Source organism: Cygnus olor, chromosome 20 (assembly GCF_009769625.2).
Source record: "Cygnus olor isolate bCygOlo1 chromosome 20, bCygOlo1.pri.v2, whole genome shotgun sequence".
Taxonomy (NCBI): Eukaryota; Metazoa; Chordata; class Aves; order Anseriformes; family Anatidae; genus Cygnus; species Cygnus olor.
Genome location: NC_049188.1, coordinates 502,404 through 518,952, shown reverse-complemented (window position 1 = coordinate 518,952; position 16,549 = coordinate 502,404). Strand labels below are relative to the sequence as shown.

Below are 16,549 nucleotides of genomic sequence, written 5' to 3'. Positions count from 1 at the left end.
TTCCCAAATGCTGCCCTGCGCAGCAGGTTTCCCTGGCTGCCCCCCAGCTGCCTCTGCTTCCAGCCCTCTGCCAAGCCCTCAAAGTTCATGTTCTTTCTATAGATTCTCAAGCCACATAAACTCTCTTTGTAAGACCTCCATGGAGGTCAAAAAAAGGTGTGAGGCCCACCAAGGCCCATTGCCTTTCCTGGGACGTGGCAGAGCTGGGACCGTGCTCTCCCAGCCAGGCTCTCTTCTCTTCTGTGCAGCCTACAGGAGAGAGAGCAAGCAGATGAGGGGAGGTGGGTGAGACTCACCAAAAAGCAACAAAAACAAGCCAAGAGGAACTGCTGTGTTGGGTCCAGCACCATTTTTTACTAGGAGCTTCCTAATCAACATCGAGGACACCTCCAGAGAAACTGTACCAGGTATTTTAGATCATTCCTTATCAAAACATGTTTTATTCTAATTGAATTGGTCGCTAAATTAAGAACTTCCGTCCAACACACAGTGCAACACCCCCACACACACATCCCCTTGCCTTCACCCCTGGTCCCAGCGACACAGAACTGAAGTGTGGTCAACTGCATAGGCAGCTGCTGCTATCAAACTCTGCCACCATCGTGTCCCACTGTTGCCACAGCAGGATCTCCAGAGCAGTGGCCTCCAAACTTTCCTGATTACAAATCCTTCTTGTTAATTTTTTTTTTATTAAAGCCCCCAGTATATGTGTATTTATTTATTTATAAATTATATACATATACTACTGAAGTTATAATATTTTCTTCCCACATCCGAACCAATCATCTTGTGTACCCCACTTGGGAGACCACTGCCCTGGTGGCCCCCCCTGGACTGCAGAGAGCCATGGCCAGCAGCACCCTTTGGACACCACAGTGGTCCATAATCTGGCAACAAGCACACAGCAGCACCTTCTCTCCATGCTACAAAATTCAGTGCTGAGATGCTGGGTGTCAGCCAGGGCTCGGGGTTTACCAGCAGGGATGGATGCACCACAAAAATTGCACTGCTGACTGCTCAGGGCTCCCCACATCATCCCTTTATTGCCTTGTGTCAGTACAGCTCATACCAAACGCATGACAAAGCAGCACCCACCACCAGAAGCCTATGGGTGAGTGGCAAGACGGTGGTGGCCAACGGGTGCCCCAGTTCCAGCACAGTCCTGGCAGGAGCAGGGGCTGGTGGGGCCATCGCTATGTGCCCCCCATGCACACAGCTGCTGCCCAGCCATCACCCCCCTGCTGACCTGAGCAGCCCATCGGGCCCCCAAGTCTCTGCTTGCCTCCCATCACAGGACGATGCAGCCAGTCCCCTGCATGTCCCTCATCCAGGAGATCACCAAGGGCTCTGCATTTTTGCCCCCCAGGAAGGAACCCAGGTAGAAAAGAGGCCGGAGGTTCCCTGAGAACTTGTCAGTGAAGGTGTAAAGGTGGGAGCGGTCGCTCACATTGTAGAAGGAGATTTCTCCAGCCTCGTAGTCCAGGAAGATGCCGATGCACCGGGGTCTGATGCTCGGGGTCAGACGGGAGACAGGACAGGTGAGGGCCTCATAGTTGCCACCATTTTGCAGCCGCAGCACCCAGTAGCCGTTGTTTGGAGAGAAGAGGATGTTGCCTTTCCGGCTGGCAGCCTCCTTGCACAGCCCTAAGCCCCACTCCGGCTTGTCTCCCACATGCACCTCCCAGTAGCAGCGGCCTGAGAAGAAGAGCTGCACTCCCAGCACCACCGGAGCGGAGCTAAACCTCCTGGGGTTGTCAAAGAAGGATAGGAGCAGTTTCCTGCCCCCACGCCGCACACTCTTGTGGTCCTCAGATAGGATAAGATCAGGGTGCGCTGTCTCAGGGTCTAGAGTCACGTCCACTGGTGTGAGAGAAGGGAGGAAGGACAAGCGGACTTCATGGGCAGGCTGGGTGTCACGCACCGACATGCTGGAGTGCCCCAGCTGCAGCCCTTGCTGCTGGCTGTGTTTAATTGCTTGTGCCTGTGACTGCACAGTGCCTCGTGCTGCCAGCCCCAGCGTGGAGAAGTGTGATTCATAAAATCATTTCAACTGTAAACTACATCAAAATATTTGGCACAGGACCGCAGAGCAAGAACAACCAGGGCAACCCAGCAGCCGGGGTACAGCTTCAGAAGCAATACTGAAAATAAGAGTTTGTGGGCAATGCTCTCCTAGGCACCAGGGTCACCTCCCAACCATCTGACACTAGAAGGAGGAAGGTGTCCTCACCATGAAATCAGCCTGAACCCACTGATATGCAAAACAGGACCATCTGGACCAAACTTGTTGGAAAAACCTACAGTTAGCACTGGTGCTAACAAGAAAGCCTGATCTGAACTGGGGCATGGTCTGAAACCATGTCATTAAAGAGGAGCCCAAGCATGGATGGACTCTGACACAGCCAGCATCTCCGACAGCATCTGAGCAGCAGAGATGGCACAGCTTCCCTCACGCAAACGTATCCTTCTCCAGAACCTGGCGGGACCAAAGGCTTCAGCCAGGATCACTCCCAAACCAGTGGCTCACCCACATGTCAGGGGTATGCAACACCTCGTTGTGTCCCAGGGTATGGGGGAACCAGGACCACCTCCACCAGGAGCTGGAAGCAGCCCCCTCACCTTTGAACTTCTTCAGCATGTCCCTCATGCCCAGGCAGCGCTCCGGAATGCTGTAGTCCTCCTTCAGGGTCACAGACACAGCTTTAGGGGTCTGGAACTTCACCGCTTCACACCTGAAAGGACAGCAATGCGGGGGGCAACATCCAATGCCTACAGCACAGCTCCTGCTGCATTGTGGGGGCTTTCTAATGCCTTTCCTCTGGCTGCACAGATGCATCTCCTCCCTCAATCTCCTCTGTCATCCCAGAGCACTGCTCTTGGCAGCAAGCATGATGGGACCTTTGCTCTAGAGATAAGTGGTGCACCAGAAAAGGCTCCCATGGAGCTGCGGTGCCACTGCCAGGCAGGGATGCCCAGGGCAGGAAGAAACCCAGGCCAGCCTGGCAGCATGCCCCTCAGGTGCAGACACATCTCGCATCTCACAGCCCACAGCACAAGGCAAGACTTCCAGGGCTCTCGGGCCCTAGGAGAAGAGGATGGATGGAGTGTTCTGCAGCCCACTCTGGTTCCAGTCCCCTCCTTTGTTAGCCCTGGGTCACTCCACCTCTGGAGGACAAATGAGACACTGGGCAGGGAGGACAGAGGGTGGATGGCACATGGACATCACACTGAGAGCCTGCAGGCAGCTGGGACTGTAGGAGGAACGAGCTCAGGTGCCTACCTGCTCAGGATGCATTTCATGTCCTAGAAGGAGAAGAGAAAGTCATTCTGGGTTTGTCACTCCAGCCTGGCCTCAGCAACCCATCCAGACAACAGAGGCCTTGGGGCTGAGGTCGGGGATGAGTTAGGGGGCTGGAAGCACAGCCTGACCTTGAGAAGCCCCTCATCCGGCAGGTGCATCTTCTCCTTTATCTCCAGGATCAGCTCATCCAGCAAGGACTTCTGCTCCACCAGCCTAACCACGTTTTCAGAGATCATCACTAGAATCTGCTTCTCCTCCTCCTCCAACTTCTGAAGCAGCAGCTTCTCCTCAGCAGCCAGCAGCCGATGCAGCTTCCCAAACTCGCTCACAATCCTCTCCCGCTTTTTCTTTACTGTCTCCTTGTGATAGGAAAGATGCAGGGGTGAAGAGAGGAAATGTTAGCCAGACAGCTAAGTCAGAGCTATGCCCGGCATCCAGGAAACCGCTGCATTTTTGTGTGTGTTTATTTAAATGAAGATCCAAAAGAAAATCGTTGTGCTTTTATTTAGGCAGAGTTCCCACTGGACGTCTTCAGTTTACCAGCAGTAGGGCTTTGACTGCAGCAGTTCTGGTTGGGTGGACCTCCAATGCCCACTGGTGTCTCGGTGCAGCACAGGGGGTTGTGGGGGCTGCAAGGAGTTGCCATGGGGTGTCAGGCAGGGTCTTGTTAGGAGTGGTGCCATCTGCCTACCTTGGGAAGCCCCAGGGAAGCACATCAGCACCCAGGGATGGGAGGGCTGGAGGGGAGCTGGGCAGGGCTCCCTGGATTGCTGAGAGCTCTCACTAATCCCAGGGCTGAGAAGCAGCAACAGGCAGGGGCTGTGGTGCTTTTTTTTTTTTTTTTTTTTTTTTCCCCCGAGCCCTGAAAGTTGTCATTTGGCCCAAAACCTGGAGCATGAAAGTTAAACAACTCCTGAAAAACACGCTGGGGTTAACTAGGACCGGGAAGTCTCAAAGTCCAGAAGGTAAATGAAAGGAAACTGCAATGCATTTATTCTTCTGTCCAAGCACATGATTTTTCAGAACCTGACTCATGTATGCTTGATAAGCCAGGACTGTCAGACACTTCCTCCCCAGCACTCACAAGGGACATTTTTTCCTTTTTACTAAAGCAGTCCAATCAGCCACTGGGCCAGAGGAAGCCGGGGGCAGCTGGGGCCGTGACCCCACAGCCCTGACTCAGGCAGGCGGGGTGAGAACCCAGCTCTGTCACAAGCCCTATCCCAGGCCATGCCAGTGCCTGAGGGGCACAGCAGGCACGCAGCAGCACCCCAAAAACCCAACACCCGCAAGCAGCAGACAGTGGCAGCTCTCACAGATAACTGGGAGAGCCCAGAGAAACCTGTTTTCCCTGCCAAAGCTGATTAATCATCAACTCAGCTCAGGAACTCTCCATCCAGCAGTTTCCTGTCCTTTTCTGCAGTTACTTTTACTTTCCCGTCTAAACTGACTCTGTTTTGCTGGTGTCCTACTTCCCCAGGACTGCCTGGAGGCAGGCAGAGGTGCAGTAATTCAGCTATTCTGTTTTTGCAATAAAACCAATTCCAGTTCTTACTGCTGTGGGGCAGAGGTCTTCATGTGGTTCACTCCTGTTTTTAACTCAAGCAAAAAAAAAAAAATATATATATATATATAACTGTTTAACTGGTGCACAAGCCCCCATGATTTCATCAGAGATGGTGTGCTGCTTTTTTTAAAGCATTTACAGACCTTTTAATATTTTTTGAGCCATCCACATTTACTGATCCTGGTTTCCATCCCAGTGGCATTGCCCACTGCAGTGGGTATCTCACCCCTGCTTGGCACACAGAGCTGAGCAGGCTCAGCACGCTGGAAACTAAGCATTTTCATCGTGTGTGGGTCATTCACTCCATGGAGAAGGTCTTATGGCACTGTCACTGCTTCTCATGCTGCAGCCAAGATCATCGGTGGATGTGGGTCCTCCCCATGACAGCAGGACTTGGGACATGTCACAGCCCCAGAAAACTCAAAGCACCAGATAAGATCATTCAGGATTATTATTTTTTTTAATTCCTAATGCCATCTAAGCTAATTCTTGAAGAATTAAACCAGGCACCTGCCTTGCACTCCTGGATTTTCATCTTTGTCACTGACTCACACTTCTTCATATCCTCTACTTCCTTGGAAAGATGTTCCAACACTTTCTGGAGCTTCACCTGAAAAGAGCAGAAACAGATCAGCTCGCCCCAGCAGCACCCATCCTGCTCTGCCCCATCCCTGGGCCGGCAGCTGCCGGTGCCAGCAGGCAGCGAGGGGAGGGTGACCCTGTGCCAGGCGGTACCAACCCTGGCACCCGAACACAGCAGCTGTGCTCTTTGCTCTGCTCGCCATGTTAACCCCCTCCACACTGCATGGGTTTTCCACTGCTTTCTTCACTATTTAGCTTCAGAGAGTGAACCGACTGCACCCACCTTGCTGGGGCGCGGGCCAGCCAGCAGCGTGGTGCTGGGAGCAACGCCTGGACATGGGGCTTGGGTGCCAGCAGCTCTGTACCCCACTGCCGAGGCAAAACATCCCCACAGCAGCACCCAGAGCCCTGGCCTCCTCCAGGGGCAGGGAGCCAGGCTGCCCCCTGTACCCACACAGACAGGGGCAAGGCTGGCTGCCTCCCTTACCAGCTCAGGAGGCAGCGGGTCCAGCCTCACCCCCAGAACGAGCAGCTGGGTGGCTTTACCACCCCTCCCCTGCCTGCCCGAGGCAGTGCCCAGGGCCGTTGCAGAGGGGTGCTCCCGGCACCCCAGCTTCCCCTACCTTGTACACCTGTGCGGCCTCCTCAATGGGGTAGACGGCGTGGGAGCGGTGGTGCTGGGACTCCCGGCACACCACGCAGATGGCCTCTTCATCCACCTCACAGAAGAGCTTGAGGCGCTCGTCGTGCTGGGTACAGAGTGGGGTCCCTGGCGCCACGCCGCCCCCCAGCCCCAGCTGCCGGATGCTCTCCACGATGTTGGCAAGCTGCCTGTTGGGGCGCAGGCTGCTGCGGCGGCAGGGGGCCCGGCACTGCGGGCAGGAGAAGGGCGCGTCATTCCAGAGACACTTCTCCTGGCAGTGCTTGGTGATGCAGCCGCGGCAGAAGTTGTGCCCGCAGTCGACACTGACAGGCTCACTCATGTACTCCAGGCAGATGGAGCAGATGGCCTCCTCCTGCAGCCGCTCCAGGGCTCCGGACAGGGCCATGGCAGTCTCTTCACCCGGGCAGCCCAGCCCGCTGCAGCCCGGGGTGAAGACACCCACAAGCAGGCGGCAGCAGCTGGGGGCGGAGCGTGGCACCCAGCGGCACAGCCTGGGGCTGCGGCTGCCTCGGGGCCCTCAGGGCTGAAAGTGTAAGGGAAGCCCTGCAGGGACAGCGCGGAGAATCATGAAGCACCAGGAGTAACCCAGGCTCCGCGGCCAGCCCTGGTGGACTGAGGCCACCCTGGGCTCCCACAGGCCTTGGAGAACGGTGGCACCTGGTCTGGTAGCAGCCACCAGGATGTTTGTGCAGCTGCTGAGGGTGGTGAGCCTACACCAGCCTCTCTGTGGGGCTGCCAGGAGGGTTGGAGCGCAGAGCCCTAGGACCACTGACCCTGCTGCTGCCTACACACAGCATCCTGAGGCAGCGGGAGAAGGTGCAGGTTTTGATCATTTTTATTATCCAAAAATAACTGAAATACAATCAGTACAAATTAGAACAAAAAGTTTGCCTGAAAATAACAAATAAATTAAGATGCTTTTTCATGCACTTAAATAAACACCATAGCAAACAGTCTACAAAATTCACAGGTGATAAGAGGACAGGGACATGTCTCAGAGTTGACCACAAGAAGAGTTCCTCAGCAGAGTTGATGCTTGAAGGGAGCAGGGCGTTGCTCATCCACTGCCAGCCTGGTCCTTGTGCTGTTTCAGGATATTCTGGACCCACTCATCTTGGGGGTTGCCACAGAATGACTTGCCCTTGAATGTGGTGAATCTGCAGAAGGAAATCCAGTTAAAGGAGTTGGGAGAGAAGGGAGGATAGGGCAGGGGGACCGCCTGCTCCTTGCCACCAGGGAACCCCACTAAACCACACACCTCTATCACTGCAGAGCAGCCCCAGGGAAACACAGGGGGTGGGTTTAATGTCATTACAGGTGTCCTGCCCTCTGCCGTTTAGAGGAAAAAGCCACTTCATCCCCCAGCTGGCCTGTCTGGGACCCGCTATCTTGGTGGGGGCAACCAGCAGAAGTTCTTTTGACTCAAAATCTAATGAAGACCAAAAGCTGGCTGTTTGGGACAGGGAGCTGGCCTCTCAGTTGTTTCCAGGCTGTTCTCCTAATGCGGTGGTTCCCCTGGCCAGGACAGGGTGTGCTGTGGGGTTTCATGGCACTGTCACCCATCTGTGGGGCAGCTCCTGGCATCTGGGCAGATCTACTCACATCACGCCTGCCTGGGGGCAGTGGATACTCGTGTACTCATACATTGTCACGTGTCTCAAGGGAAAATTTTTGCTCAAGTATTTGACACAGCAGGGACCGGAGAAGTTGACAGCAGCTGGAAGAGAAGTTTCATGATTAAACCAGACCAGGAAAAGTGCCATCAGGGAGAAGCAGGGTAACAGGACCAGAATGGCCCCACTGGAGGAGATGCTGCTCCCAGCACGGTCTCCCACCACAGTCACCCTTTCCTCAGTAAGCCAAAGAGCAGCAAGATGTGCCTCTCCTTTCCTGCAGCAGATGCTCAGAAGAGAGAGCTGCCAAGCATTACTGGACCTAATATGGCAGAAAGAAAGAGTAGAGAGTTCCTTGGAAAAGAAAGCTTGGACTCACCTGGAGAAGAGAGGACCTGGCAGCAGAGGGCAGCCACAACAAGAACAGCAAGGGCAGCTGTGGAGGACTTCATGCTCTTTGGTGGAGAGAAACTGTAGGAGTCAGGCTAGACTGTTGCAAAGGGCCTGTTGCTGTGACTGATGCAGGATCCCTGGGTTCAGCCCACTTTATAAAGGAAACCAAGGCCGGAAACATGTCGGAATTGTTGCTGAAAGACAACATGACACAATGGAAGAAGTGCTGTGTCAAGAAATGCTGTGTCAGGAGTGTGGAGTCCTGTACCGTACCAGTGGAGGGAAGTAGTGCCTGGAGCCCTGATGAGCAGTAATGCCCTGATGTGGCAAGTAGAATATGATGAAAAGATACTATGAAAAGATAAAGAACAGGATATGACCAACTCTCTTTTCATTTCCCCAGACCAAATGGACACATAGAATAGAAGTAATACCTAGAAGTAATGTTTCAGGAGCTTAGTAGCTGGCCCTCTTGCCTAGAAGTCATGTGATGGCAATAGGTGGAGAATAAGCATGGCTGCCATACACTTGCATTTCCTAGAACATCTGCATCACGGAAAAACTGGGGCCAATCCACTTCCCTGCAGCCATGGCAGCAGGGAGAGCCCACAAGTCAGGCCAGCCACCCCGGCTGCCTGCTCAGCGGGTCAGCAAGGCACACTGCTGACCCTACCCGCTCACAGCGCTGCCCTGCCACGATGGGGCTTTCTCTGTGGGACCAGGACACCACCAGAATGCAGCCATGTAGAGCTGAGGGTACAGCATGTATCCTAAGATGAGGCTCCTTTCTTGTCCTTCCCATCATTTGGAGGAAGTCATTGGGTAACTGGTTCTGTAACTACGGTGCAGTTCCACAAATACCAGTGACAGCTAAAATACCACTATGTTATCCATGGACATGAGAATTGGCTGTTAACAATCACAAAGAGCTTTAGAAGCACATGACTGTGTTGGCTTGGCAGTTTGGCTTAGATGATTATATGGCCCCAGCAACATAGAATTAACACCCTCCTGGTATTGCTTTGTCATTGTCCCAGCAGCCATACACACATACAGAAGGTATTTGCACTCTCAGCTGATACTGTTTGGGACAGGAATGGTGTCACTGCACTGGCAGGGAAACTCCTCTTGGAAATGTCACATCCCCACAGAAGGACTCTGATGACCTCCAGGCTTGTGAATGAAGCCTCAGGCAAGCGGAGGAAGAGTTTACTATCCATGGTGCTAGCACCTGTGTCTGGGCACTGGACAATCACGGCCACAGCCATATAAACAGGCTGCTTTTCATAATGGTTCCGTGAAGAAAGGGACTTATTTCCTTTATGAAAAAGGATGATTAAGAAAAGAGAAATGACTGCCCAAAGTAGTGGTCTTGTAGGAACCCAGAGGAGGAACTCCCAGGGGGGAAGTGGTCCAGACTGGCTGGATGGTGACACTCAAAGAGTTGCAGTCAATGGCTCAATGTCCAAGTGGAAATCAGTAATGAGTGGTGTTCCTGAGGGATCAGTACTGGGACCGGCACTGTTTAACATCTTTGTCGGTGACACAGACAGTGAAATTGAGTGCACCCTCAGCAGGTTTGCTGATGACACCGAGTTGTGTGGTGTTGTCGACATGCCAAAGGGAAGGGATGGGAATGCCATCCAGAGGGACCTGGACAGGCCTGAGAGATGGGCCTGTGTGAACCTCATGAAGTTCAGCAAGGCCAAATGCAAGGTCTCCATCTGGGCCAGGGCAATCCCAAGCACAAATACAGGCTGGGCGCAGAATGGATTGAGAGCAGCCCTGAGGAGAAGGACCTGGGTGTGCTGCTTGACGAGAAGCTTGACATGAGCTGGCAATGTACAATTGCAGCCCAGAAAGCCAACTCTACCCTGGTCTGCATCAAAAGCAGCGCGGCCAGCAGGGTGAGGGAGGTGATTCTCCCCCTCTGCTCTGCTCTCGTGAGACCCCACCTGAAGCCCTGTGTTCAGCGCTGGGGCCCCCAGCACGAGAAGGACACGGACCTGTCAGAGCGAGTCCAGAGGAGGCCATGAGGATGATCGGAGGGCTGGAGCACCTCTCCTGTGAAGACAGGCTGAGGGAGTTGGGGTTGTTCAGCCTGGAGAAGAGGAGGCTACAGGGAGACCCTACAGTGGCCTTCCAGTACCTATAGGGGGCTACAGGAAAGGTGGGAGGTACTCTTTGTCAGGGAGAGTAGTGATAGGACAATGGTTTTAATGGTTTTAAACTAAGGAAAGGTAGATTTAGATTAGGTATTTTAGGAGGAAATTTTTCACTCAGAGGGTGGCGACACACAGGCTGCCCGAAGAAGGTGTGGATGCCCCATCCCTGGAAGTGTTCGAGGCCAGGTTGGATGGGGCTTTGGGCAACCTGATCTAGTGGGAGGTGATCCTGCCCATGGCAGGGGGGTTGGAATTAGATGATCCTTAAGGTCCCTTCCAGCCCAAACCATTCTGTTATTCTCTGAAGTAAGTAGATTCCCTGGACCAGCTGAAGAGCTGATTCTAGGCCTGGAGCTTGCAAGTGCTCAGGGAGGGGAGGGGAGGGGAGGGGAAAGGAAGAGAAGGGAAGGGAAGGGAAGGGAAGGGAAGGGAAGGGAAGGGAAGGGAAGGGAAGGGAAGGGAAGGGAAGGGAAGGGAAGGGAAGGGAAGGGAAGGGAAGGGAAGGGAAGGGAAGGGAAGGGAAGGGAAGGGAAGGGAAGGGAAGGGAAGGGAAGGGAAGGGAAGGGAAGGGAAGGGAAGGGAAGGGAAGGGAAGGGAAGGGAAGATGGAGACTGTGATGCACTAGAGTCATGATGACCTGCTAACCTAAGTGCTACCAACACTTGCTGCTCTCATATCCCTGCTCCTGCCACTTCTACCAGTGCTTTCACATCCAGCATTCACACACATTCCATATCCTGACCAATATTAACACACCTGTTACACATCTCCACGCGGGGACTAGAATAAAACTGCGAGGAGGAGAAGAGGCTGGGGAATGAGCTGGAGACAACCTTGCTGATGCAGCTCACACTGACGCAGCCCCCTTAGAGCTGCTTTTAGCTGAGTGTTCTGGATGTTCTTGCAATATTCAAATATGGTTTTGATGGAAATGTCACGATTCATTTTGAAAATCAATTTTTTCTATCAGGAATATATATGTGCCTAGACGTTTTGAATGAATTTGTGATCCTTTCAGATATACCAGAATGTGTCTCCTGCTTTCATTCATTGCAAAGGGAATTCTTGGAGCTTTTGACACCTCTGTTATTTCCCCATTTCACTGTTTTCCTCAACTCCATTCCTTCCTTGAAGGACAATTTTGAATTTCAGTCTTGGCTGCTCCTTCCTGCCAAGACAAATAACGCAAATCTCTAAATATTTTGATTTCTAAAACCTCCTCCATATCATACATCCTAAATAGTAGCTATTTATGGAATCTATAAAACCTCTGCCGTATGGTGTGTTTCAGCTTTCGATAGAAACCACACATGGTATCTTTGGATTCATTACCGGAACAGATTTGGGATGCAGGAGAAAGTCTTTTCTTAGCCCTCAAGGTAGACTGCCCCACCACACTGACTCTCAGTTTTGGAGTTACATCTGAGGGTCACATTACCCCAGTGCCCCAAAAGCTGCCACATCACTACTGTGGGGAACTCGGGTTTAAACTGGGAACAAATCAGTTGGAAACAGAGAGAGCATGACAGGGCACGGGGGAAGTCAGAGACTGCAGGGTGCTGCAACTCTGAGAAAGACGAGCAAGATCTCAGATGAGATCTTGCCAAGGGACATGGAGAACACAAGGAAATATCCACGTGTCTGAGCCAGGGCATGGATTTCAAAGTGATAAGCTCAAGAAGATTTGTAAAATGAGAATGGTTGGAGGCTGTGTGTGCATTCAAGGGAGTCAGCACAAACGTTTGCCTTTCTCTTCAAGGAGTCTGCCCACATCTGGAGACATACGTGCTGGGCTAGATGGATCCTTAGTCTGCATCCTTTTGGACTGTTCATGTTTGATTCCAGCCAGTCCTACAGGACTGTATGGTCTACAGTGTTTCTTGTGAAATTGCATTGAAATTCTTGGATGAATATTTATATATCAGGATGAATAATTCTGGTAAATGTCAGCAGAAAGACACCATCAGTTTCTAAGTACACTTCAAGGAAGAAATATATTCTTGCAGTTTGTGCAGTTTTCCAAGATAAATTCAGGGTGCCTAGACAAGCCCCACTGAAGAGTGGGAGGTAGCCAGCTGCTGTGTCAGGATCTGGCCCCCACAGGCATTGGTAGCACTTCCAAGGACAGGCTGCCTTTGCCAAATTACAGCCATGCATGTGTATCCTGGTTTACCTGAGGATGCCCTCAGCACTGAGCACCAACCTGGCTGGAGCTGAGATGGGTTTGCCCAGCAGCTGTAGCACTGAGTGACTGGTTTAGGTACAGCAGCTGCAGTTCAGAGAAACTAAGAGGAAATCATTTGTGTGTCACCTTTGAGATACTCAGGACCTGATACTTCTGAGCACCCAGCATTACATGGTATTTTGTACTCCGGTTGTCTTCACTGCAGCTGAGGTACATGTGACATCTGCAGATCAGACTGTAGGATTTCACAAATGCAGAAAATCAAGGACAGTGCTCCACATGAGCTCTGGTGACAGCTGGGTTATAACCTGTATCATAACGAGAAGACAGGGATAACCTCTGGCTCTCTGGATCTACAGCCCGTGCTGTCCTGCAGCCACTGCCTCATTCGCTGCCCATGCTCTTCTGCAACAAGCACAAGGTCCTCCGCACAAACCTGCACACCCCAAGTCATACACAGAAAACCTTGTCTCGGTGATCATGTTCTGGCAGTCAAAGGCTGACTCCTACCACAGAAGCAAAGCAAGCTTTTTGTGTCCTACCCTGGGGGGAGAACAGCCTTTCCCACCCCCGGCACAAGTGGCACGCATGAGGTGCTCACCCAAGGGCTGGGTGTCCGGCTTGGTGCGATGCTCCTGCCGAGCTGCTGCCCTGCAGTGGGGAAGCTCTCCAGCAGATGGCAAGCACTTCCCACCTCCAGGCCCTGTTCCTCAGCAAGTTCTTCATCTAGGCAGCCACCCCAGCAGCACTACAGCCTAAGGTCCCTGTTGGGTTCGGGTCTTCTCCCGAAGAAGTCCATCTGCAAACCATGCTCAGCTTTGCTTTTGGATTCTTGGATAAGCAGAGACAGTTGCTGAGGCTTGGTGATGCTTGGGTTTGCATCCCTCCTTGAAAAACCTGGGCAAGTAGCAGAGCTCACCCAAGACAGAGGTAAGTACCACATGGTGCCCTCACATTCCATAGCTAAGCTCTCCAAGACCCTTGCAACTGGCTGCTCTGTCTTGGCTGCTCCCAGGTGGGAGCTGGCAGTCCTGCATGAGAATCTTCCCTTCCCTTCCCCGCTCACCACCTTGCACAGCTGGCCAGGGCTGCTTCCCACAAAGGCTCTTTGATGGCACTAGCTGACAAGGATTCAGCAGCAGCATCTGTTTTGCCCAAAGCATTAAAAAAATGGAATCAAAAGATGATAAAGCCTGCACGTGCAGGCTCCACTTGTCCCAGGGGAAGCCACCACATGCCTTTTGCTTTGCCAGGGACCCTCCTGCTGGGTCTGGACCACCACCCTGCACCCGAGACCTTGTCCTCACCCTGCTCCAGGTGGGCACTTTGGCTTGTAAAACATTTTTGTCCCAGGGTCTGAGCAAATAGCCCTATCACCAGGGTTGTACTTGTGGTTACATGATTGCATTTGTGGAAGGCTTGTTTCAGCCACTGCCCTCCAGGAGATGTGCCCACTAGGGATGGCTCATCCGCTCTGGTGGGCTCAAGGGCTTATGCCTTGGGGTGTCTGCAAGGGTGACTGAAGCATGGAGGCGTGTTTGGGATCTCACCTCCGGGGGTAAAGAGAGCAGCAGGATCTTTGCACAGAGCTCTGTGCCCGCCTGCTCCAGTACAGCCAGCTGGATAACAGAGGAAGGACTGTGGAGCTCTCTGTGCCTCTATTTTCCTGCTGAAACAAGGGCTATCTGTGCTCTCGCTGAGCCTGGGCCAGGCCACAGGGGGGTGGGGGGAGCGTGGCAGTGGGACCCTGGGAGTCTCCCAGCTCTGGCTGGGGAGGGCAGTTGGAAACATAGTGTTTCCAGCCCTTGGGAACATAGCGTTCCTCCGCCCCGGTCAGGGCCCGCAGCCCCTTCCGCCCCTTCTGATCCTTCTGGCCTCTCTCCTGTCATTTCTTGTTCCCTGTGGCTTGTAGGTCCTTAGGGCTGAGATCAAGCTGAGAAGCCTTGTCCCAGCAGAGAGGGAGCAGCATCCTCCAGGGCCATTATGCATGGATGGAGCCTCGAAGCACGTGAGCAGCAAGGGGAGGCCACCCTGCAGAGCCCCGCAGTTAGGCACGGACCAGCCCTGTTCCCTCTGCCCAGCCTGAGCCAGCGCTCACCAGGGGTCACCTGCTGCTGAGCACTGCACTGCCCTAAGGAAGGGAGAGAGGGAACACATGGTCCTGCCCATGTCCCAGCAGACACCGGACCCATGGTCTTCATCCTACAGAAGACACACGGGTGGCAGGCATCTCAGGTAGCTACTGAAAGGTGGGGCACCACACTCCACAGCCCCAGCCACGCATCAAGGCCTCCTGCCCCAGATCTGCAAAATCCACTGCACTGGGCTGGGTGGCAGTGGGGAAGCTGCTGTCCATCCCCGCGTGGCCGACACCCCCATGACAGGCTGCCCCACTGCCCTTCGCTTCCAGGCTGCAGCCCAGCCTCTTGGAGCTGGGCAAGGGAACGGAGCAGCCCAGGTCCCAGCATGGGCACCCAGCCCTGGCTGTGGAAGGAGGGGAATTGACTCCGCTCTTCAGTAAGAGGGAGAAGCGAGCACAGCTCACAGCCATGGGGTCACTAGCCCAGGACTGAGGTGCATCTAGCCCTCCAGCATCCAGGCCTGCGTGCTGGGGGGCCATGTTGGAGCAGGATGGCTTTAGCCAGGCAGAGGGGTGTGAGAGGCAGACATGCAAGGGACCTTTCTTTCCTTTTCCTTTTTTGTCCCTCTGTCCCTTCTTTTCTTCATCTCTATTCGGTAATGACTTCATTTCTTCAATTATTAATCATCTTGCTGTAATAGTGGCTGACTTAAACCCATTAAACTTCCTCTGGGGCCAGCCCCAAGAAAGGAGGCAGGTTTCCAGAAAGTGCATTAGAGAGAATGCAGACAGGGAGTCAAGACGAGCTGGGGTGGGAGGAGATGGCCTCGCTGGACACACGGTGCATGCCGTTTCCATCAGCTGAGAACCTGATATCCACAGCACATGCGTGGCCGTGCGTGAGGTGTATCACACAGCCTGCTCACAGGCCCCCCTGGGCCCCTGCGGGAGGGCGCTTGTGCAGCAGTTGTTTCAGCTGAAAAGTAAGCCACAAAGGTGAGCTACCCAGGGTATAACTGCTTGCAGAACAGCTCGCGACAACCCCCATCCTCAGCAGTTTCTCCCAGGTTGCCCTGCCACCCCCGAGACGGTTGTGCCCGGCTACGCCCCACCAGGAACAAAGACGCCGGTTTTCATGCGGCTGGGTTTTGAGAGCCCACGAACCCATCTGGCACGAACCCAGCGCTGCCCCCCTGCTGCCCGTTGCCAAGGTCAGAGGTCGCCCAGAGACAGCCCAGAGATAGCCCAGAGATAGCCCAGCCTTAGGGGCACCGCCAGTTCCCGCCACCCGCGGGCCCGGGCGCTGCGCAGCGGGACCCCGGCCGCCAGGGGGCGCCAGGCGGGCGGGGAGGGCGGGGCAGAGGCCGTGAGCGGCAGGTGCGAGGGCCAATCACCGCACGGCTACCGGCAGGGGGGGCGGGGCGCGAGCCGTCGTCGTTGCCCGTGGAGGCGGGACAAGGGGCGTGGCTCCCGCGGAGGGGCGGGAGCTAACGTTGAGTGGCGTGGAGTCGGACCAGTGACGGTGGCGGCGGGCGCGAGAGCTGGCCGCCCGCGCCGGCCCGGGGACGGCCCTCCGGGGGAGGGGGGTGGGGGCTCCTTCTGAGTGGCGCTGGGATCAGCCAATGAGAACGAAGGGGCGGGGACTAGGCGGTGCGGGCGGGGGCGGGCCCGTTCGTGACTGGCAGGCAGATGGGCCAATGGCGCGCGGCCCGGCCAGCGGCGGCTCGGAGCGGAGCGGTTGCGAGGGCGCGGAGGGGCCGGAGCGGCGGCGGCGGGGCATGGACCGCGTGAGCAGCTCCATGAAGCAGGTGGGCAACCCGCTGCCCAAGGTGCTCGGCCGGCGGGCGGCCGGCGGCGGCCTGGAGGCGGAGCGGGAGAGCTTCGAGCGCGCCCAGGTACGGGCGGGGCGGGGCGGGGCGGGTGGAGCCGGCAGGGGGCGGGGCCAACCCGGGTGGGCGGGGCCAACCCCCTGCTGGGGGCGGCGGCCGCCATGTTCGGC

General features: G+C 54.7%; 3 protein-coding genes across 4 annotated transcripts in view; 1 reads left to right on the top strand and 2 right to left on the bottom strand.

The window, feature by feature from the left end:
* Positions 1-1,024: 1,024 nt before the first annotated feature.
* Positions 1,025-6,947, bottom strand: LOC121058008 (E3 ubiquitin-protein ligase TRIM39-like). The gene is made up of 7 exons (XM_040532927.1): positions 6,881-6,947; positions 6,074-6,630; positions 5,383-5,478; positions 3,430-3,660; positions 3,281-3,303; positions 2,620-2,732; positions 1,025-1,860 (listed from the first exon to the last, which is right to left on the bottom strand). The coding sequence occupies exons 1-7, from the start codon at positions 6,945-6,947 to the stop codon at positions 1,289-1,291; spliced, it is 1,659 nt and encodes a 552-aa protein (XP_040388861.1). The 3' UTR covers positions 1,025-1,288.
* LOC121057983 (C-C motif chemokine 4 homolog) lies at positions 6,934-8,650 on the bottom strand. Its single transcript, XM_040532860.1, has 4 exons — positions 8,555-8,650; positions 8,107-8,314; positions 7,717-7,831; positions 6,934-7,271 (listed from the first exon to the last, which is right to left on the bottom strand). Exons 2-4 carry the CDS (start codon positions 8,177-8,179, stop codon positions 7,172-7,174), a joined length of 288 nt encoding a protein of 95 aa, XP_040388794.1. The 5' UTR covers positions 8,180-8,314; positions 8,555-8,650; the 3' UTR covers positions 6,934-7,171.
* A 7,586-nt stretch (positions 8,651-16,236) lies between these two features.
* Positions 16,237-16,549, top strand: part of HIP1 (huntingtin interacting protein 1) — a 50,950-nt gene continuing 50,637 nt past the window's right edge. The window contains exon 1 of one of the 2 annotated variants that reach the window (XM_040532855.1): positions 16,237-16,445. In XM_040532855.1, coding sequence (XP_040388789.1) covers positions 16,248-16,445 — 198 coding nt within the window. In that variant the 5' untranslated portion in view covers positions 16,237-16,247. The remainder of the gene's footprint in view (positions 16,446-16,549) is intronic. The other variant, XM_040532853.1, reaches the window with a different exon arrangement.

Excerpts from the sequence above, each read along its gene's own strand:
- LOC121058008 (XM_040532927.1), bottom strand. The coding sequence starts at position 6,947 with ATGATCAAAACCTGCACCTTCTCCCGCTGCCTCAGGATGCTGTGTGTA. Across the intron at positions 6,631-6,880 it reads AGGCAGCAGCAGGGTCAGTG|GGCCCCGAGGCAGCCGCAGC; the intron begins GTCCTAGGGCTC and ends TTCAGCCCTGAG. Across the intron at positions 2,733-3,280 it reads ATGAAATGCATCCTGAGCAG|GTGTGAAGCGGTGAAGTTCC; the intron begins GTAGGCACCTGA and ends CTGTCCTTTCAG.
- LOC121057983 (XM_040532860.1), bottom strand. The coding sequence starts at position 8,179 with ATGAAGTCCTCCACAGCTGCCCTTGCTGTTCTTGTTGTGGCTGCCCTC. Across the intron at positions 7,832-8,106 it reads CCAGGTCCTCTCTTCTCCAG|CTGCTGTCAACTTCTCCGGT; the intron begins GTGAGTCCAAGC and ends CTTCTCTTCCAG. Across the intron at positions 7,272-7,716 it reads TGCCCCCAGGCAGGCGTGAT|ATTCACCACATTCAAGGGCA; the intron begins GTGAGTAGATCT and ends TTCCTTCTGCAG.